The 23,527-nt window shown below is 41.8% G+C and overlaps 1 protein-coding gene across 1 annotated transcript in view; it reads left to right on the top strand.

The window, feature by feature from the left end:
* The first annotated feature begins 5,524 nt into the window (after nt 1-5,524).
* Nucleotides 5,525-23,527, top strand: part of auh (AU RNA binding protein/enoyl-CoA hydratase) — a 186,899-nt gene continuing 168,896 nt past the window's right edge. Inside the window, exon 1 of the mRNA XM_073071898.1 lies at nt 5,525-5,788. Within this exon, the coding sequence (XP_072927999.1) occupies nt 5,551-5,788 (238 nt within the window). The 5' untranslated portion in view covers nt 5,525-5,550. The remainder of the gene's footprint in view (nt 5,789-23,527) is intronic.

Below are 23,527 nucleotides of genomic sequence, written 5' to 3'. Positions count from 1 at the left end.
GTGATGATAATGTCTTCTGCTCTTCCTTGCACTGACTCCAAACCGCTCTTCCCCATAGCAGTAGATGATGTATCCCATTGCATCCAGCTTCTTTACTGTTCCTTTTAATTGCTCTAAACTTTTCATCAAGTTGTTGATAATGGTTTCCCACTCTTTCTTATCAGCAGTTTTGGGCCACTTCACGAGTGATCTGTGCCTTTTGATCTTTCTCTCCTTGGGAGGTGTTGGTGGTGGGGTAGGTCCCTCAGCTGGGGTTTCTGTGCTAACCTCCTCAGTGACAGGGGTGCTGATGCTCTGCGAACTTTGGTTTGTGCTTCACTCGACTCAGCTGATTGACTTTGCAAGAAGGTTTGGTCAATGACAGGCCCCTGCCCCTGCTCCCTCAAGCACCTTTTCCTCCCTTGATAGATCTTCAAACCATTTTCTGACGTTACTTTCTCCCACCCACAGATACACACCCAACACCTGTGACCCACTACAGCCGCTGGTGATTTGGTGTCTCTTGTGCAGTGCTCTCTTTATTCATGGCAGATTCCGTTCCTAGGACTGTAGCCATGTTATTAGTTATCGAACCATCTTGCACCCCCACTCTCCCAGGCTCTAGGGGTATTTTCCTATGTTGCCTTTTCATAGCCATTAACGAGTGTATCCAATATACTGAAATACAGGTCAACTGGCCTTTATGCTTGTTAATAGCTGCTGCTAACTGGATTTATCTTTGTGTTAACATGAGGCAAATGAGGCTACAGTATTTACAAGATAAACTCTTTCAACAGCTATTTAACTAACAAGTTGGGATCAACTGTTTATAGAGAGTTTATGATTTAGATCCTTTAACTTACATCATAATTTGTCTGTTGTGGAAATTATCTAACTGCCAGTATATTGGAAAGGGCAGCATAGTACTGTAACGCTTTACAAATGCCAAAGAACGGGGTTCAATTCCTGTTGCTGTCTGTAAGGAGTTTGTACATTCTCCCTGTGACCACGTGGATTTCCTCCAGGTGCTCCAGTATCCTCCCACATTTTAAAAATATATAGGTTAGTGGGTTAGTTGGTCAGAATGGGTATAGTTGTGTGGCAAGGGCTCATTGGGCCGGAAGAGCCTGTTACCATGCTGTTTTCCTAAATTAAAATAAAGTCTCTTCCTTAGAAGAGTTGTGGAGAATTTGACCCATTGCACTAGAGTAAATCATAAATAAAATATGTATACAAATGTTATGTATACAAAGTGTGTTAAGAATCAAACTGACCATTTTATCAGTAGAGATCTGATTCATAATTCACTTGCCATGTTACATGAAATCTGAAACAAATATGCCTTCTAGGTGAAATCCCAAAATAATGAACACATCCTTTATTAGGGATTGGCAATAAATGGCATCATTGTGAGCAATGTTCACATTTAGTAACATGAGTAATGCTTTAATTGTAATTGTGTACTAGATATTTAAGAGAAAATAGTTTATGATTAAGTCAACTAATGTGTTTTCATGCTACAAAAATGAAAATGAGAAAACACACACACACACACACACACACACACACACACACACACACACACACACACACACACACACACACACACACACACACACACACACACACACACACACACACACACACACACACACACACACACACACATCTACAGTATATCAGGTCCATGACCTCTTGCCAGAAGTAAGACACATATAAGGAAATTAGAAAATAGGCACAATTCAAGTGGCAGACAGGGAGGAGAACAAAGGGAATTAAAGGGTGGAGACTAATAGAAAATTCTTAGATAATACAGACTGGTGTTAAGGGCGGGCTATTTAAGGACGAAAGGAATAGGAAGCTTTCCTGATGTGATCATGTGAATGGAATGGTATCTCTATGAGAAATAAAACACTAGCAGCGATGACCTCAGATTAGACTAAATATACCATATAACAAATTTTAGAACTTCTGCAAATTGACATTTTGTCTTAGTAATTTTCTTGATGTAAGGCAGGGGTTCACAGACCCCTTGGTTAATGGTAAAGCTCCACGGAATAAAAGAGGTTGAGATCTCCTGATGTAACGTCTAAGAATGGGCAGATAAGAACAAAAACAGAGTGCGCTAGAAACACGCAGCAAGCAGGTCAAGCAGCATGTGTAGACAGCTACACACAAAAAGTTGGAGGAATTTAGCAGATCGGGCAACATCTATGGAGGGAAATGGAAAGTTGATGTCTCGATTCAAGACTCTTCACCTGGACTGGAGAGCTAACTGTTCTTTGACTCCCTTCTCACTGCATTGAGGCACAATTAGATTTTTATATCAAAATGATTATTTGCTAGACAGAATACTTAGATTATTTAGCTTGAAAAGAAAGTGGTGTTGGAACTCAGTGGGTTGAACTGTGTCCCTAGCCCTCCGCCTATCTTTGTATTGTCTGCCAATATGGCCAAAAAACTATCAATTCCATCATCCATATCATTGACATATAACATGAAAAGAAGCTGTCCCAATACCAACCCCTGCGGAACACCACTAGTCAACAGTGCCCTGACCAGAAAAGGCCTCCTATATGCTTAGCCTTTTCCTCCTGCCAGTCAGCCAATCTTCTACCCACGCTCATACCATAGCCATGGTGGCACCTTGTTAAATGCCTTTTGAAAATCCAAGTAAACAACATCCACTCTCCTTTGTCTATCCTGCCTGCTATTTCATCAAAGAATTCCAACAGATTTGGCAGGCAAGATGTCCCCTGAAGGAAACCGACTAGGGCTTTGGCTTATTTTATCATGTGCCTCCAGAAATCCCTAAAGCTCATCCTTAATAATTCACTGTAACATCTTCCCAGCCACTGAAGTCAGGCTAACTGGCCTATAACTTCCTGTCCTTTGGCTCCTTAACTTCCTAAAGAGTGGAGTGACATTTTCCATTTCTCTGGAACCATTCCAGAATCAGTGATTATTGGAGGATCACTACTAAAACCTTCACAATCTCTTCAGATCCCTCTTTCAGAATGCTGGGGTGTAGTCCATCAGGTTCAAGCAATTTATCCAACTTCAGACATTTCAAGAATGAAGCGGAGAGGGAAGACAGCCAGTATAAACAGGTAAATTGCTTTTTTGTTGTCCCATGCACTGAGGTATAGTGAAAAAATTGCCTTGCATTCCATCCACACAGATCATTTCATTACAACAGGGCATCAAGGTAGTACAAACATTAACAGAAAGCAGAATAAAGTGTTACAGGTACAGAGGAAGTGCAGTGCAGGTGGGCAATAAGGTTTAAAGCCATAATGAGGTAGACCGTGAGGGCAAGCATTCATATCATACTCGAGCTGTTCAATAGACTTATAAAACTGGGGAAGAAGCTGTCCTTGAGCCTGGTGGTAAAAGGTGCAAGGAGGAAGGGTGAAGGTTAATAGGTGGAAGGAATAAGTTGGTGAGGGGTGGGGCGATAGGTAGGGTAGGTTGCAAGAGGCAGATGGGTGATAGGTGGAAGCGGACAAGGGGGAGAAAGAGGCAGGTAGAGCCAGGTAGGGGGAGGGGAGGGTTAAGTTGTAGATAGAGACTAGGTGATAAGTAGGGACATAAAGGCCAGAAGACCTGGAATCTAAAAAAGGGTCTTGGCCCAAAACGTATACTGTTTATTAATTTCCAATGTGCTGCCTGACCTGCTGAGTTCCTCCAACATTTTGCTTATGTTGCTTTGGAAGCTGTTAAATTAGGAAGATGATATTGGAACTATTAGGGGAGAGATGGAGAGCAGATTAAACCAGATGGGGAAGGGATATTGTGGGTAGAAAGTGTGGATAGTAGGATGGAACCGGGAGGAGGTGATAAAAGACTAAAATAATAGATGGGGGTCTGGATGGGATCTATGGGAAGGGAAAAAAATGAGAGACCCTGACATAGATTAAGAGAAATGGGAACACGGGATGTCATGGTTACTTTAAATTGGAAACTTCAGTTATTTAAGCACTGCTATTGAAATGTTGATGCAGAATGAATGCTCCAAATGTCTGTGGACAAAGTTATGTAGTTACATCAACACGAGATTCTGCAGATGCTGGAAACCCAGAACAACACTCACAGGGATCTCAGTAGGTCAGGCAGCATTTATGCAAATGAATAAACAGTCAACGTTTCAGGCCAAGACCCTTCTTCAGGAGTTAGTTGCATGTAGTTACATGATAGGTGTTCCTGTCCAATCAGGATCACAATATAAATACATTTTGGGATATAAAAAAATTAATGCTCAAAGGCACTATGTTTCATATTTTTAAAGAGAAAGACACGTTTAGGCATTTAGCGTTTAGGCATCGCTAGACCATTTGGTTCTAGATTTGAACTCAAAAAATTATTTGTTTCTTTGGAACAGTAAATGTTAGGTATTTAATTTCATGGATCCAACTTGGACATAGCCTCCTGATCGAGACGCTCACCTTCTAGTCTTAATTCATCTCTAGTAGACACGAGGAAATCTGCAGATGCTGGAAATTCAAGCAACACACACAAAATGCTGGTGGAACGCAGTAGGCCAGGCAGCGTCTATAGGGAGAAGCACTGTCGACGTTTCGGGCCAAGACCTTTCGTCAGGACTAACTGAAAGATAGTAAGAGATTTGAAAGTAGGAGGGGGAGGAGGAAATGCGAAATGATAGAAGACCAGAGGGGGTGGGGTGAAGCTGAGAGCCAGAAAGGTGATTGGCAAAAGGGATACAGAGCTGGAGAAGGGAAAGGATCATGGGACAGGAGGCCTGGGGAGAAAGAAAGGAGGAGGGGAGCACCAGAGGGAGATGGAGAACAGGCAGAGTGATGGGCAGAGAGAGAGAGAAAAAAAGGGGGGAGAAAAACTAAATATATCAGGGATGAGGTAAGAAGAGGAGGTTAGATAACGGAAGTTAGGTAAGTCAATGTTCATCTCTAAAAGAGATTGGTCTACACGAACACTTGAAATTTGATAGCAGTTATCAGTTTCAGGCAAATAGCTCTTGGTTTGTAAACATGTGTTATGGTTCCTACCTCTTCCTATATGAGCTTGATTTGCTTTATGGGCTAAGAACATGAAGGTACTTAAACTGATTAATTCCACAGGTCTAAATGCAGCATTTACAGCCTTGGCTTGAAAGGCCAGAAATAAAATTTGCAAATGCATGCCCAAAACTTCCAGCTACCTCATGGAGTCCTTTACAATGATTTTTTTTTCAATCTGTGAAAATTATTGGCATCAATCCGCTTTTTTTTCATCTGGTGGATAAACGAATTTAGCATTGAATATCTCTTGTTTTCAGCAGGGTTATTGCTCCCACAACTAGACGACGTGCAACAATCAACAAGAATAAAAAGATATTGCTGGAAACTTTCAAAAAAATGTTAAATGTACAATATTCTACATAAAGCAAAAATAAATTCCAAGAACACAATCGCACAGTGCACTTCCCGACTTTCACAGAGCCTAAATTCCACTCATTCCTCCTCCGCCGCAAACTGACCACCCGTCACCCCACTGCGCTGGTGTTTCTGGGAAGTGTGGCAAGGAAGGTCGATGCATTGGGGTCAAAGTTGACGAATGGTTACTATGGCGGCGTCGACAGCTGTTTGCAGGCCGCTTGTTTTGCGGAGGGGTATCGGAACTTTATTCATTGGCAGCCTAGGCAGGTACAGTTTAGGAGTTGGGAGTAGGTCTGTTGCACACGAGAGCCGAGGCTGGAAGACGGGCTCTGTGGGATCGCCTGGAACGAGGTGTTACAGTGAAAATGCAGCGGGACCGGAGCTGCGGGTGCATCACCTGGAGGAGGAATCGAGAGGTAACTGTGTGGCCACTCTGTCCCGGGGAGAATGGATTGATAGGAGGAGGGCAGGAAAGAAAGAACAAAAAGGGAACAAGTAACAGGCAGTAACACTGGCCCAAATTTGGATTTGCCCTTTTCCCAGTGATGCGAATCCAAGGTTGTCCTTGTCTACACCCTTAACAAGAATATTGTAGCTGGAATACCCTCCATTTCTTTAGAAGATTTGTGGTGGATTAACCTCTTCGTTATTTTCAGTCTGTATTTTTATTCCAATTGATTATCTCCTCCTTCAAATTGCCACTTAATGGAGACTAACTTCACTCTCGAATTTCAATTATCTTTCTTCATACAACTTTACTTATACTGTGATGCTTAAACTCTTTGGAACACAAAATGCAAATAAGCTGTTTCTTTTTCATTGCACAATATAAGATTCTGTGAAAGTAATCAATTTCATGTATGTGAAAAAGCATTTTAAAATAATTTAAATCTTGAATTTTGTTTTGCATTAGGTGTTTAAGTGATAGAACATAGAACAGTACTGTATGGCAACAGGTCCTTCAGCCCATCATGCCTACACTGAAACCAACACTGTATTAAAGTACATCTATCTGTACATGATCTATATTCTTTCATTTTTAACAGCCACTTAAAAAAACACTACCATGTCAGCTTGCATCACTCCTGTGGGAGCCTATTCCAGGCTTTTCGCACTCCCTGCGTAGAAAGAAAACTTGCCTCACACATGTTCTTTAACACAAAATGTCCTGCACAATTAACTGTTTTCTGGCCATCAGACATGGGTCATCCTTTGTATCTTACTTTTGTTAAAATCACAGGGCTTTCTCCAGGAATACAAAATGTTGTAGCTGGGATTTTGCAATCTCATAAATCAAATTCAGTTTTAAAGCGGTAAATTTAGTCAATTTGGGGAAGTCATTGCAATTGTGATTTGTTTTTCAGTCTTGCTAGTCTTCAAATAAGCATGGTTTCTAGATGCAATCGAATGGTTTAAGTGAAAGGATCATTTACAGCATGTTGCACATTGACCAAATAGGCATTAAATGTTGTCACATCAAAGTTTATTCATATTTTTTAAAGCCCATTTGTGTAAACACAACATTGCTTTCATGAGTGTCTACAACAGATGACTTCTATTTGTTTCCACTTGAACCTAAGTACCTCCATATAAACATGTACTTACTGGAAAATATATTATTAGGGTTAGAAATTGTGAATAAAGTATACAAATATATTAATAGATTAAGCTTAAGGTCATAATAGTTCAGTTTTATAAAACATGATGTCCTCTAAGTAATGTTACTGAAAACATAAAATAATAGTATAAAAAAAGTCCATGTAGCTCGTTACTCTACAACTTGGTCACTTTTTGTATCATATTTAAAGCAAATTTATGAGAATTTCTCCAAGAATGCAAAAACAATCAAGTCAGCATTTCTGCAGTCTCTTAAGTAAAATTAAATTCCAAAACATGTAAGTAAACTTCATTGTCCTTAAAGTGGCATGAATATTCAATGAAAGGAATTCAGCAATGTCATTTAATTTTCTTTATAATCTTTCAAGTTCCTATTCTCCATTTAGTTTTACAGTGGACCTTGATTTCTGTAGTAGGATGTGAGTAAGTTTTTGAAGCTTTCACCTAATAGCTCTTTTTAAATGATTATTACATGACATAACATGGAAGACACTTCACCTATCATTTTGTTAGCCAATGTAGTCACTGGAGAACAAGATTGAGGACCTACGGGCAAGATTGTTGTATTGGAAGGAAATGAGGAATTGCTCTGTTCTGAGTTTCACGGAGACACGGCTCATGATGCGTCAGTCAGACCTGAAGTCTTCTGGATACATAGGATGTACTGGACTGCTAATTCATAGAAGGTAAAATGTGCAGGGATCTGTGTTTCATGATAAACTCTTTGTGGCGCTTCAACACAATCGGCTTGTTGCATTCTTGTTCCCCCGACCTGGAACATTAAGGATCAACCGTTCTACTTGCCAGGAGAGTCCTTCATGATTCTGACCGAAGTTTACATACCACCAAATGCCGATGTTAATCAGGCACTCAAGATATTGAATGCTGCTTTTGCCAAACAGGAAATAGCCCAGCCTGTCACATTTCAGATCATAGTTGGGGACTTCAATAAGGCTTATTTGAAGAACTCTCTGTCCAATTGTCATCAGCATATAATGTGTAGCACCAGAGGTCCCAACACCCCTGCTGTACTATGATTAGGAATGCCAACCATTCTATGCCTAATCTGCATTTTGTGAAACCAGATCATTTGGTTATTCTTCTACTATCTGGATACAGGCACAAATCAAAGAGCAAGGCTCTAGAGATGAGGACAACAAAGAGGCGGCCGCAGGAGGCAGAGCAATGGATGCAGGATTACTTTGAGTTGGTGAGAAATGCCGTGTTCAGGGATGTAAGTGGGTCTGAATGAATATACCACAGTTGTCCTTCCTGAACTTTATAAAGATAGTTGCAGACAAGTGTGTCCTCACCAAATCATTCAGAGTCTTTCTCCAACCATGAACCCTGGATGAACCATGAAATCCAGAATCTGCCAAGGGCCAGTTAAGTGACTTTCAGGTCTGGCGACCAAGAAAGATACAAGAGGCCCAGGTACGATTTCCGGAAAGCCATCTTGTGTGTGAACTGCAATTTTGGACCAAAGTTGAATTATTGAATAAAGCTTGACAACTGTGGCAGGGCTTGAATTTGATTACCTCTCACAAAGTGAAACCAAGCAACATGGGTGACAACAAGGCTTTGCTCCCAGATGAGCTCAGGGCATTCTATGCTTGCTTTCACTATCAAAGCATGGAGGAACCTTCATGAACTCCCACAGCCCCCAATTACACTGTGATTTCAGTCCATGAGGCCAATGTGAGAGCATCCTTCAGGAGAGTGAATCCACGAATATCATCTGGCTCAGGTGGGATACCTGTCCGAGTACGAAAGACCTGTGCTGCTCAACTGCCTGGAGTGTTCACCGATATCTTTAACCTCTTGCTTCGTTAGTCCAAGATACCCACCAGCTTCAAGCAGGCTTCAGTTATACCAGTGTCTAAGAAGAATGTGGTAACCTGCCGCAATGATTATTGTCCAGTAGCACTTACGTCCACTGTAATGAAGTGCTTTGAGAGGTTGGCGATGGAACATATCAAGGTTTAAGGTTCATTTTATTATCAAAGTAGAAACACAGAGTACAACTCTGAGATTTGTCTTCTCCTGATAGCCAGAAAATACAGAAAAACCATGGAAATCGTAGACGTTAAAACCCCTTTCCCGCACAAAAAAGAAAAAGAAACAAAACTTGTAAACCCTAAACCCCTCAGCCTCTCCCTTGCACAAAAATTAACAGATTGCCCATTTGGACACGGCAGCTAGATGTCAAACCCCTAACCCTTAAGCTCCTCCCACACAAAAAACAACGACAATAACATCAAATACCCAATCCCTCCCTCACCCAAAAAAGTAACATATAGCACACCTGCCAATTGGCAACACAGAAAAGCTGAACGAGACCAATACAAACTAGTTATATCACATAAGTCTTGGAATTTCAAAAAAACGTCCTCTATCAGCATCAATAAGAGCAACACTTTGAACTCAGTCCTTCTGTGGAGCCTTCATCCGCCGAGAAGCAGCCTCCCATGGGGAGTGACCTTTGCCCTGACATGGCCCCCCGTGGGGATTGATCTCTGGGCTGACCTGTTAACTGTCAACCTGGCCTCCTCCACATTCGTCTCTGTTTCAATTTTCTTTGATGCTTCGATAAGCGAGAAATGGAGTTGATGGTGCTCCCTGCCTCTGGTCTCCTGTTTGGGACAGCTTGTGTTTTTGGTCCTCTCCCTGGAATTTTCTTGGAAACAGCAGGGCACAAGGTCACTTGATTGAACTCCAAACTGTAAGTCGCAGGCTCCAACAGTTTCTGAAAAACAATTATGATAAAAAGAGTGAGTAAAAAGTGGAGAATAGGTGAACTAATTGGCTATCTGGAAGATGTAGCCTGAGGAATTGTTGTTCACTGGCGCCACCTTGACAGAAAGAATCTACACCTGTCAGAAAAGTGAATTGGATCCATTCCAGTTGCCAACTGTCATAACAGGTCCACAGCAAATGCCATTTAATTGGTTCTTCACTCAACCTTCAAACATCTGGATAGTAAAGATGCATATATCAGATTGCTCTTTATTGATTACAGCTCCACATTCAATACTCCCATCCCCTCAAAACTAATCATGAGCTTCAAGATCTTTGACTCAATACCTCCTTGGGCAATTGGATCCTTGATTTCCTCATTTGCAGACCCCAGTCAGTTTGGATTGGCAATAACATCTCCTCTCCAATTTCCATCAGCACAGATGCACTACAAGGCTGTGTGTGCTTAGCCGCTTGTTCTACTCACTTTGTACATGACTATGAAGCTAAGCATAGCTCCAAATGTTATGATTAAGTTTGCTGATGACACCACTGTCATTGGTGTGATGAATCAGCATATAGGAGGGAGATTGAAAATCTGGCTGAGCAGAGTGCCAAAACAAACGCCTCTCATGGAATGTCTGCAAGACCAAGGAACTGATCATTGACTTTAGGAGGAGGAAACTGGTGGGGTCCATGACCATTCCTTATTGGGGGATCAGAGGTGGTAAGGGTCAGCAACTGGCTACATCACTGTCTAGTTTTGGTCGGGGTGGGGGGGGTTGTCACTGCACAAAATCGAAATAAGCTGCAGAGAGCTGTAAACTTAATCAGCTCCATCATGAGCACTAGCCTCTGTAGTATCCAGGACATCTTCAAGGAACAATGCCTCAAGAAGGTGGTGGTCATCATTAAGGACCCCATTATTCAGATCATGCTTTGCTCTCATTGTCACCATCAGGAAGGCAGTACAGAAGCATGAAGGCACACACTCAATGATTCAGGAACAGCTTCTTCCCCTCTGCCATCTGATTTCTGAATGGACATTAAACTCAATAACACTACCTCGCAACTTTTTTATTTCTATTTTTGCATTACTTATTTAATTTAACCAATATAATTATGTTAAAGTGTCATTATATGTATACTATATTAAAGTAGCATTACAAAGAAAGCATACTAGTGCCTCTACTTTAGGGGTTTGTGAAGATTCAGCATGGCATCTAAAACTTTGACAAATGTCTATAGATGTGTGGTAGAGAGTATATTGATGGGCTGTATCATAGACTGGTATGGAAACACCAATGCCCTTGAATGGAAAATCCTACAAAAAGTAGTGGGTACAGCCCAGTCCATCACGGATAAATCCCTCCCCACCTTTGAGCACTAATACATGGAGTGCTGTTGCGAGAAAGCATTATCCACTTCACGGACCCCTCACCATCCAGGCCATGCTCTCTTGCTACTGCCATTAAAAAAAAGCTACAGGAGCCTCTGATCCCACACCACCAGGTTCAGTAACAGTTATTATCCCTCAACCATCAAACTCTTGAACCAGAGGGGACAATTTCACTCAACTTCACTGGCTCTGTCTCTGTTTCCATAACCTATGGGCTCACTTTCAAGAACTTTTCATTTTATGTTCATGATATTTATTGCTTATTTATTTATTATTGTTAATTTTTTTCTATTGTATTGGCAGAATTTGTCTTTTGCACATTGGTTGTTTGTTGTGTTGGGAGCAGTCTTCCATTGATTCTATTATGTTTCTTGGATTTACTGTGTATGCCTGCAAGAAAACAAATTGCAGGGCTGTATATGGCGATGTAGTTGTAGTTTGATCATAAAATTACTTTGAATTTTGACTTCTTTGTAAAAAATAAGATAACTATCAGTTTCCTCAAATCATATGATTCCTAATATCCATTCAGAATTGCAGTCATCCAATCATTAACACCCACACATACTCAGTGTCTACTCTGTATAGTAGTGGAACCTGGTGTGGTCTTCTGCTGCTGTAGCCCATGTACTTCAAGGTTCGATGTGTTGTGTGTTCGGAGATGCTGCTCTGCACTCCACTGTTGTAATGCATAGTTATTTGGGGCAATGTTGCCTTCTTGTCTGCTTGAGCCAGTCTGGCCATTCTCCTCTGACCTCTCATTAACAAAGTGCTTTCGCTCACAGAACTGCTGCTCACTGGATGTTTTTTGTTTTTCACATCATGCTTTGTAAACTTTAGAGACTGTTGTGTGTGAAAATCCCAGGAGGTAAGCAGTTTCTGAGATTCTCAAACCACCCCGCCTGGCAGCAACAGTTACTCCACAGGCAAAGTCACTTAGATCGCTTTTCCCATTCTGAGGTTTGTTCTGAACAACATCTAAACCTCTTGACAATGTCTCTATACTTTTATGTATTGAGTTTCTGCCAGATGATTGGCTGATTAGATACTTGCATTAATAAGCAGGTGTACTGAGTAAAATGGCCACTGGCTGTATGCCCTGCAGTTTGTTGTTTTGTGGCAGCAGTATTGTGCAAGACATAAAGATTACTAAGTTACAAAATAATAAGTGGAAAAGGCAGCAATATGACATTTTTTGATGAGCCATTCAGAACTCTAATGGCAGAGAGTAAGAAGCTGTTTTTAAAACATTGAGTGGGGTCGTCATGTTCTATATATTCTCTCTGATGGTAGTTGTTTGAATAGGGCATGTTCCAGATGGTGAAGATCTTTAATGATGTTTGTTGCTTTCTTGAGACACAACTTCTTGAAGATGTCCTCTGGCGGGAATTAGCCGAGTCTCCCACCCTTTGCAGCCTCTTGTGCGCAACCAGTAGGAATGCCGTCCATCATTCATCTATAGAAAATTGCAAGTTTTCGTGACATACCAAGTTGTCTCAGTTTCCTAATGAGGTTGCTAAAACAGTATGAGGTGCCAAAACACTTCAGCCGCCATCTTGGGGCACCACAAAGCTTCTTGTCTCATCTGCAGATGTATCACAAACTTCCTCTGTGACAGGAGGCAGCAAGTGAGATTAGGCAAGCACATCTCCACATCTTGCTCAATCAGCATTGACGCATCACAGCGGTGTGTTTCACCCCTTTCCTATTTTCTCTGTACACTAATGAATGTGTCTCCAGTGAACCATCACGTTCAAGTTAAATCATCATTCAACCATACACGAATACCCATGAATACAGCAAAATGAAACAGTGTTCCTCTGGGGCCAAGGTGCAAAACACTGTATCAACAGTTATACACAGCACAAGGTACAAATAGCACAAGTAAGATAGCAAGTAAACATACAGTTATACAAAAAAGTATATATAGCCCAAGTCCCTGAGTGACATGGCCTGTAAATAGATGGTGCATGGGTGTTTTCTGTAAGAAGAAGCAGTTCTCAGCAGTCTGCAGATGAATGTATGCACACACCCACACAATCCAGCTTGACTTCAACCGAGCAAACACTGGATGGCAGCACTAATAGGTGGGGCAACCCCCAACCCAGCATGGACGCTATGCTACACCACTTCCAGCATCTCCTCTCTTGTACTGCTGTAAAGGGCAAGCTCATTGCTTGAGGCCTAGTCCTTGCTACACTGGGCCACACAGCTCCCCTGTCATATGTCACGACAGTAAGCGGACTTGGTGTAATTAACGCTGTGTCCAACAGGGTCTTGCAGTCAATCACAAGTGAAATGTCTGAGACAATCATGTGCTGCTAAACTGCCCACTGCTTTTGTGCACTGGCTGTCTTAGCAGGCATTAACACAGTTTGCACCATGTCCAGCTTGTCCACCAATGAACAGCTCACTGATAGGGTAGACTTGCAATACTTGAAGTTCTCAGTGTCTAGCATTCACTTCCAATTATAAAAAGAGATGCTTCTGAACACACCACCATCTTGTACTGGGAGGTGGATTCCAGGGTGGGCAGTGTTCACAATGATATTTCCTGTCTGCTTCTTTGTCCTGAACGCATATAAGTCCTGCAGTGATTATTTATCAATGAACTTTTTGGATTATCGGACAATTCACTGTAGTTTTCGTATATTGTGCACCAAACTGGGCAGTAATGACTGATGTGAAAGTATATAAGCTTTATCAGTTAAACTGATCAAGTTTATGGATGACACCACTGACATAGAACTAATCACCAGAGGTGATGAATCCAAGGATCACTAGAAAGTTAGCAAGCTAGTCTCCTGGTGTAGTTACAGTAACTCGGAGTGGAATTTCCTTAACTGTGGAGATGCATGTTGACTTCAGGAGGAATATGTCTCGTTTCTACTCACTCATCATCAACAACTCTACAGTTAGCACCACTCCAACATTATGGTTCCTGGGCATCATTATCTTGCGGGACCTTGGGTGGAGAATCTTATCTCCTTCATTAACGAAAAGACTCGGCAGAGGACGTACTACTTTTAGCAGTTGGTAAAATCCCATCTTCCCCAGAACATCCTAGTACAATTCTACACTATCATCACAGAGAACACCCTCATATCAGTTGTTACTGTCTAATCTGGAGCAGTATTCTCTCACAATATACGAAAACTACAGTGAACTGTCAGGTCCGCTGAAAAGTTTATTGGCTGTAGTCTGCCATCACTGCATGACTAGTATGTATCCAGAACATAGAAGCAGGCAGGGAAAAAAAATCATTGTGGACACTACCCATCCTGGAAACTGCCTTTTCCATAAAGTCCATTCTGGAAAGTGCTATTGGGTTATTAAAACAAAAACTTCACACTATCTTAAAAGTTTCTTCCTCTAAGCAGATAATCTAGTCAACCATTCTAGTTGGCCACTCCAACCCCTGCTATCAATTCTGACTGCACTTCACCCTCAACGCTTTAATCTACATATTATAATGCTGTTTACATCGTAAATAAATGCTGGTATTTACCTGTGCACATTTTATTCTATTTCTGTACTTTAACCACTAAGTTTATTTTTTTATATGTATAATTCTTTATTCTTATTGTTCAGTGTTTATTGTTACTTATTGCACCAACACACCACAGCAAATTCCTAATACATGTAAATGTATGTGGCAAATAAAGTGATGTGGTAGAGTTACTGTTGTGTCATTGTGATTGCTTTAATGTGTTGGGCCCAGGATAGGTCCTCTGATTTGTTGATGTCCAGGAACTTTGAGCTGCTCAACCTTTCACTATTGACCCCTCAATGAGGACTGGTGTGTATTCTCCTCACTTCCCCTATCTGAAGTTGAGAATTAATTCAGTGGTCATGCTGATGTTGAGTGCCTAGTTGTTGTTGCAGCAACATTTAACCAGCCTGCTAGTCAGCCAGTTTCTGTGTTAATGGTAATTCTTTTCCCCAGGTAAGTATTTTGCTAAAGATGTCTACAAAATTTTTTCTGTTGATGAAACTAGTCATCTGAAATTTTCCAGTGATATTGAATAAATGGAATGCGATTAGCTTTATTTGACACATGTACAATGAAACTTGTTGTTTGCTTCAATGACCAACATAGTCCAAGGTCATTGCACAAGTGTCTCTATGATTTCAGCAGCAACATAGCATACCCGTAACATATAAAACCCAATCCTAACCTGTACATCTTTGGAATGGGGGAAGAAACCCATGCAGTCACAGGGAGAATGTGGAGATTCCTTACAGATTGCAGTGGGAATTGGACCCCAATCAGTAATTGCTGGTACTGTAAAGTGTTGCGCTAACTGCTACACTACCATGCCACCCTAGTGTGATAAAATATGGCAGTTTGTTTGCAGCAACACTTTTGAAGTTCTTGTCCCTCTGTCCATGTAAAACCTACCATGGTGTAACACCTCACACTTGTCTTCATTAAATTCCCTCTGTCATTTGTCAGCCCATTTTTCCAGCTGGTCCAGATCCTGCTGATAGTCTTTCTCAGTGTCCACTACACCCCTAATCTTGGTGTCATTGGCAAATTTGCTGATCCAGTTAACCACATTATCATCCAGAGCATTAATATAGATGACAAAAGACAATGGACCCAACACCAATCCATGTGGTATTCGACTAGTCACAGTCCCCCAGTCAGAGAGGCAACCACTCACCTCCCACTCTCCAGCTTTTCCTACAGAGTCATCATCTAATTCAGTTTACTACCTCATCTTGAATGCCAAGCAACTGAACCTTCTAGACCAGCCCAACCTCCCATGGGGGGAGGGGGAATTGCTGCTTGCTGCCACTTATGCATGGGAGGGAGGGGAGTTGGGGGGTTTACTTTGGAGTTCTAACATTTAACTGTCGTCCATTCTTTGGGGGCACTCCTCTGTTTTCCTTTGACAAGGTTAGTTGGGAAGGTTCAATAGTTAGGTATTAATATTGAGGTAGTAAAATGGATTCAACAGTGGCTGGATGGGAGATGCCAGAGAGTAGTGGTGGATAACTGTTTGTCAGGATGGAGGCCGGTGACTAGTGGTGTGCCTCAGGGATCTGTACTGGGTCCACTATTGCTTGTCATATACACTAATAATCTGGATGATGGGGTGGTAAATTGGATTAGTAAGTATTCAGATGATGCTAAGGTAGGTGGCATTGTGGATAATGAAGTAGGTTTTCAAAGCTTGCAGAGAGATTTAGGTCAGTTAGAAGAGTGGGCTGAAAGATGGCAGATGGAGTTTAATGCTGATAAGTGTGCGGTGCTATATTTTGGTAGGAATAATCCAAATAGGACATACATGGTAAATGGTAGGGCATTGAGGAATACAGTAGAACAGAGTGATCTAGGAATAATGGTGCATAGTTTCCTGAAGGTGGAATCTCATGTGGATAGGGTGGTGACAAAAGCTTTTGGTATGCTGGCCTTTATAAATCAGAGCATTGAGTATAGGAGTTGGGATGTAATGTTAAAATTGTACAAGGCATTGGTGAGGCCAAATTTGGAGTATTGTGTACAGCTCTGGTCATCGAATTACAGGAAAGGTGTCAACAAAATAGAGCGAGTACAGAGGAAATTTACTAGAATGTTACCTGGGTTTCAGCACCTAATTTACAGAGAAAGGTTGAACAAGCTAGGTCTTTATTCTTTGGAGCGTAGAAGGTTGAGGGGGGACTTGATGGAAGTATTTAAAATTATGAGGGGGATAGATAGAGTTGACGTGGATAGGCTTTTTCCATTGAGAGTAGGGGAGATTCAAACAAGAGGACATGAATTGAGAGTTGGGGGGCAAAAGTTTAGGGGTAACATGAGGGGGAATTTCTTTACCCAGAGAGTGGTAGCTGTGTGGAACGAGCTTCCGGTAGAAGTGGTAGAGGCAGGTTCGATATTATCATTTAAAGTAAAATTGGATAGGTATATGGACAGGAAAGGAATGGAGGATTTTGAGCTGAGTGCAGGTCGGTTGGACTAGGTGAGAGCGTTCGGCATGGACTAGGAGGGCCGAAATGGCCTGTTTCCGTGCTGTAATTGTTATATGGTTTTCGTGGATGATTGCGAAGAAAAAGCATTTCAGTAGAGCTAATAAGATCACAAGATCACAGGACAAAGGAGCAGAAGTAGGCCATTTGGCCCATCGAGTCTGTTCCACCACTCCACAATGAGCTAAACTATTCTCCCATTTAGTTCCAATTTCTGGCTTTTTCCCCATAACACTTGATACCCTGACTAAATAGATACCTATCAATCTCCTCCTTAAACACCCTCAAAGATCGGGCCTCCACAGTTGCATGTGGCAATGAATTCCATAAATCCACGACCCTCTGGCTAAAAAAAATTCTCATCTCTGTTGTAAATGGGTACCCTCTAATTCTAAGACTGTGGCCTCTTGTCCTGGACTCACTCACCAAGGGAAACAGCCTTTCCACATCTACTCTATCCAACCCTTTCAACATTTGAAATGTTTCTATTAAATCCCCTCTCATTCTTCTATACTCTAATGAATACAGTCCAAGAGCCGTCAAATGCTCCTCATATGTTAGCCCCTGCATTCTAGGAATCATCCTCGTAAATCTTCTCTGAACTCTCTCCAACATCAGTACATCCCTTCTAAGATAGGGGGCCCAAAACTGCACACAGTTTTCCAAATGAGGTCTCACCAGTGCTCCATAGAGCCTCATCAACACCTCCTTACTCTTATACACTGTTCCTCTTGAAATGATTGCCAACATAGCATTCGCGTTCCTTACTGCCGATCCAACCTAGTGGTTAACCTTTAGGGTATCCTGCATGGGGACCCCCAAGTTCCTTTGCACTTACGATTTTTGAATTTTCTCCCCATCTAAATAATAATCTGCCCGATTATTTCTTCTTCCAAAATGTACAACTGTACATTTCTCGGCATTGTATCTCATCTGCCATTTCTTTGCCCACTCTTCTAAACTGACCAAGTCTCTCTGTAACCTTTCCGTTTCTTCAACACTTCCTGCTCCTCCACCTATATCTTAGTGTCATCCACGAACTTAGCCACAAAACCATTTAATCCATAATCGATATACAGTGTAGAAAGAAGCGGCCCCAACACCGACCCCTGCGGAACTCCACTAGTAACTGGCAACCAACCAGAATAGGATCCCTTTATTCCCACCCTTTGCTTTCTGCCTGTCAGCCAATGCTCCACCCATTCCAGTATCTTTCCTGTAATTCCAAGGGCTCTCATCTTATTAAGTAGCCTCTTATGCGGCACCTTATCGAAGGCCTTTTGAAAATCCAAATACACAACATCCACAGCCTCTCCCTTGTCAATCTTATTTGAGATTACCTCAAAAAATTCCATAAGACAATAAGACCATAAGACAAAGGAGCAGGTTGGCCATTCAGCCCATCGAGTCTGCTCTGCCATTTCATCATAAACTGATCCAATCTCCCCTTTAGTCCCATTCCCCCGCCTTCTCACCATAACCTTTGATGCCCTGACTACTCAGATACCTATCGATCTCTGCCTTAAATACACCCAATGACTTGGCCTCCACTGCTGTCCATGGCAACAAATTCCATAGATTCACCACCCTCTGGCTAAAAAATTTTTTTGGCATCTCTGTTCTGAATGGGTGCCCTTCAATCCTCAAGTCATACCCTCTCATACTAGACTCCTCCACCATGGGAAACAACTTTGCCACATCCACTCTGTCCATGCCTTTCAACATTCAAAATGTTTCTATGAGTTCCCCCCTCATTCTTCTAAACTCCAAGGAGTACAGTCCAAGAGCAGTCAAACGTTCCTCATATGTTAACCCTCTCATTCCTGGAATCATTCTAGTGAATCTTCTCTGAACCCTGTCCAATGTCAGCACATCCTTTCTTAAATAAGGAGCCCAAAACTGCACACAGTACTCCAAGTGAGGTCTTACCAGTGGCTTATAGAGCCTCAACATCACATCCCTGCTCCTGTACTCTATTCCTCTAGAAATGAATGCCAACATTGCATTCGCCTTCTTCACCACCGACTCAACCTGGAGGTTAACCTTAAGGGTATCCTGCACGAGGACTCCCAAGTCCCATTGCATCTCAGAACTTTGAATTCTCTCCCCATTTAAATAATAGTCTGCCCATTTATTTCTTCTACCAAAATGCATGACCATACACTTTCTGACATTGTAATTCATTTGCCACTTCTTTGCTCATTCCCCTAATCTATCCAAGTCTCTCTGCAGACTCTCTGTTTCCTCAGCACTACCGGCCCCTCCATCTATCTTTGTATCATCAGCAAACTTAGCCACAAAGCCATCTATTCCATAATCCAAATTGTTGATATACAATGTAAAAAGAAGCGGTCCCAACACAGACCCCTGTGGAACACCACTGGTAACCAGCAAGCAACCAAAATGGGATCCCTTTATTCCCACTCTCTGTTTCCTGCCAATCAACCAACGCTCTATCCACGTATGTAACTTTCCCGTAATTCCACGGGCTCTTATCTTGTTTAGTAGCCTCATGTGCGGCACCTTGTCAAAGGCCTGAAAATCCAAATACACAACATCCACTGCATCTCTCTTGTCTAGCCTACTTGTAATTTCCTCAAAAAATTGCACTAAATTTGTCAGGCAGGATTTTCCTTTAAGGAAAACATGCTGAGTTCTGCCTATCTTGTCATATGCCTCCAGGTACTCCATAACCTCATCCTTGACAATCGACTCCAACAACTTCCCAACCACCGATGTTAAGCTAAGATGTCTATAATTTCCTTTTTGCTTCCTTGCCCCCTTCTTAAATAGCGGAGTGACATTTGCAATCTTCCAGTCCTCCGGAACCAGGCCAGAATTTATCAACTTTTGAAAGATCATTGCTAATACTTCTGCAATCTCCACAGCTACTTCCTTCAGAACATGAGGGTGCATTCCATCTGGTCCAGGAGATTTATCTACCCTTAGACTATTCAGCTTCCTGAGTACTTTCTCTGTTGTAATTGTGACTGCACATATTTCTCTTCCCTGACACCCTTGAGTGTCCGGTATATTGCTGATGTCTTCCTCAGTGAAGACTGATGCAAAATACTTGTTCAGTTCCTCCGCCATCTCCTTATCTCCCATTACAATTTCTCCAGCATCATTTTCTATCGATCCTATATCTACTCTCACCTGTCTTTTACTCTTTATATACTTGAAAAAGCTTTTAGTATCCTCTTTGATATTATTTGCTAGCTTCCTTTCATAGTTCATCTTTTCCCTCTTAATGACCTTCTAAGTCTCCTTGTGTAAGCTTTTGAAAACTTCCCAATCCTCTGTCTTCCCACTAATTTTTGCTTCCTTGTATGCCCTCTGCTTTGCTTTTACTTTGGCTTTGACTTCTCCTGTCAGCCACAGTTGCATCCTTTTTCCATTCGAAAATTTCTTTTTTGGAATATATCTGTCTTGCACCTTCCTCACTTCTCGCATAAACTCCAGCCACTGCTGCTCTGCCGTCCTTCCCACTAGTGTCCCTTTCCAGTCAACTTTGGTCAGTTCCTCTCTCATACCACTGTAATTTCCTTTAGTCCACTGAAATACCGACACATCGGATTTTGGCTTCTCTTTCTCAAATTTCACAATGAACTCAATCATGTTATGATCACTGCCTCCTAAGGGTTCCTTCACTTCCATCTCTCTAATCACCTCTGGTTCATTACACAAAACCCAATCCAATACAGCTGATCCCCTAGTGGGCTCAACAACAAGCTGTTCTAAAAAGCCATCTCGTAGACATTCTACAAATTCTCTCTCTTGAGATCCAGTGCCGACCTGATTTTCCCAATCCACTCGCATGTTAAAATCCCCTACAATGATCATAACACTGCCCTTCTGGCAAGTCTTTTCTATTCCCTGTTGTAATTTGTAGTCCACATCACTGCAGCTGTTTGGAGGCCTGTAGATAACTGCCATCAGGGTCCTTTTACCCCTGCGATTTCTTAGCTCAACCCATAAAGATTCTGTACCTTCCAATCCTATGTCAACTCTTTCTAATGATTTAATATCATTTCTAACCATTAAAGCCACGCCACCCCCTCTACCTACCTGCCTATCCTTCTGATACACCGTGTATCCTTGGATGTTCAGCTCCCAGAGACATGCATCCTTTAGCCAAGTCTCAGTGATGGTCACAATATCATACCTGCCAATCTGTAACTGTACGACAAGATCATCCTTATTCCTTATGCTGCGTGCATTTAAGTACAACACTTTAAGTCCAGTATTTGGTACTTTTTGCACTGTAACTTTTTGTTTTGCAACTTTATTGCACTGCAACTCATCCCAATGGCTGCAAATTTGCTCCATCAGCTGCCTGTCCTTCCTGACATCCTTACTGCTCACTGCCTTAGATCTATTTCTGTTTTCCCTCTCCTCCGCTCCATCATTCCGGTTCCCATCCACCTGCCAAATTAGTTTAAATTCCAATAGGTTGGTGAGGCAGGATCTTCCCTTCATGAAACCATGCTGGCTTGGGCCTATCATGTCATGCACCTCGAGGTATTTCATAAGCTCATCCTTGAGGATCGACTCCAATAACTTTACAACTATCGATGTCAGACTAATAGGTCTGTAATTTTCTTTTTGCTGCCTCCCTCCTTTCTTAAACAGAGGAACTACATTTGTGACCTTCCAGTCCTCCAGAACCATGCCAGAGTCCATTGATTCCTGGAAGATCATTTCCAATGCCTCCACAATCTCCAAAGCCACCTCCTTCAGAACCCGTGGGTGCACCTCATCTGGTCTGGGAGACTTATCTATCCTTAGTCCATTTAGCTTTCCAAGCACTTTCTGTCTAATAATCTTGACTGTACCTAATTCAATTCCCTGAGACCTCTGGCTATCAGATATGTTGCTAATGTCTTTCACTGTGAAGACTGATGCAAAATACTCATTTAGTTCCTCTGCCATCTCTTTGTTACGCATTATAATTTCCCTAGCATCATTTTCAATCAGTCCTATATCTACCCGTGTAACTCTTTTACTTCTAATATATTTTTTTAAAACTCTTAGCATCCTTTTTTGTGTTAATTGCCAACTTCCTTTCACAATTCATCTTTTCTTTCCTAATGACTTTCTTAGTTTACTTCTGTAAGTTTTTAAAAGTCATCCAGTCCTCAGTTTTCCCTCTGATTTTTGCTTCCTTGTACGCCGTCTCTTTTGCTTTTATTTTAACCTTAACCTTTCTCATTAGTCACATTTGTGCTGTTTTTCCATTCATGATTTTCTTTTTTTTTCTTGGAATATATTTTTCCTGCACTTATTTCTTGTAGGAATTTCATCCAATTCTGCTCCACTGTCCCTCCATATAGCTTACTTTTCCAGTCAACTTGGGCCAGTTCCTCTCTCATACCACTGATATTTCCTTTGTTCCACTGAACTATCGATACACCTTATACCAGCTTCTCCTTTTCAAATTTGCAACTGAATTCAATCATATTATGATATAGGACTTGATGTTTCAATCCCTATGATAAGTCAGCACTCTCAGTGTTGGCAGTGGGCTTGGAGTGGTGACAAGGAGGGTAGGTACCTCATCGAGGTCATTAGATGGGCACCCTCCTTCTTTGACATTTTGTTGATAAGCCCACGACGTCTCCAGAGGGCTCAATGGTGCTATCTGGCATCCCAGATACACTCCTCTCAGTTCCATACCCTCCTGTCTTCATCTTGCAGCCCAGCTGCTGTCTTTCCTTTTAATCCAAATACATTTACTGCTTTCTTCTGTTGCATTTGACAAGGACTTGATTGCTTTTGGAGTGAATAACCCCTCACCCCCATCTTCTTCAATAGACTGGTCGTAGATGTAGCCATGAATCCCCTGCATCCCACTTCTACAGGGAAAATCTCGGTCTTCTAGCCATCCTGGGCTGCTGCAGTTGCCAGTTCAGAGTACTTGGTCTTTTTCCTCTCATAAGCTTCTTCAATACCATCTTCCCATGGTACTGCCGGAGTGTTGTAGCTGTAATGTCTGGGGGAAACACAAGCTTTTTTTCCAAGTCCATGTCCATTTTCCAATCCCGAGCAACCTGCAGAATGCTTACCTCTTTTGATGTTATATGGTGCTCTGGAGGTTGGCTGCTGGTACAGACTGTTTAATGTGAATATTTCTTGGCGATGTTTGTGGTGATTCACCTCTGTTCCAAGATTGATGCCAGCTGTCTGAGAACTTGGTTATGCCACCAAGTGTACCGCCCCTGGCTGAGGCTTGTGGTGCATCCTGTAAAATGTATATTATATACATTTCTCTGACATTAAATGTTACCTTTGAAACCTTTGAAGCCATGTGGGACCTTAGCAAAGTCCATGTAGACAACATCCACTGCCTTGCCTTTATCAACTTCCTGGTAACTTCTTTGAAAAAAACTCCTAAGGTTGGTTGGACATGATCTATGCAAAAAAACCGTGC

The sequence above is a fragment of the Hemitrygon akajei genome, chromosome 2 (genome assembly GCF_048418815.1).
Source record: "Hemitrygon akajei chromosome 2, sHemAka1.3, whole genome shotgun sequence".
NCBI classification, from domain to species: domain Eukaryota; kingdom Metazoa; phylum Chordata; class Chondrichthyes; order Myliobatiformes; family Dasyatidae; genus Hemitrygon; species Hemitrygon akajei.
The sequence above is the reverse complement of the archived record's forward strand: the minus strand, read 5'-3'. Positions and strand labels throughout refer to the sequence as shown.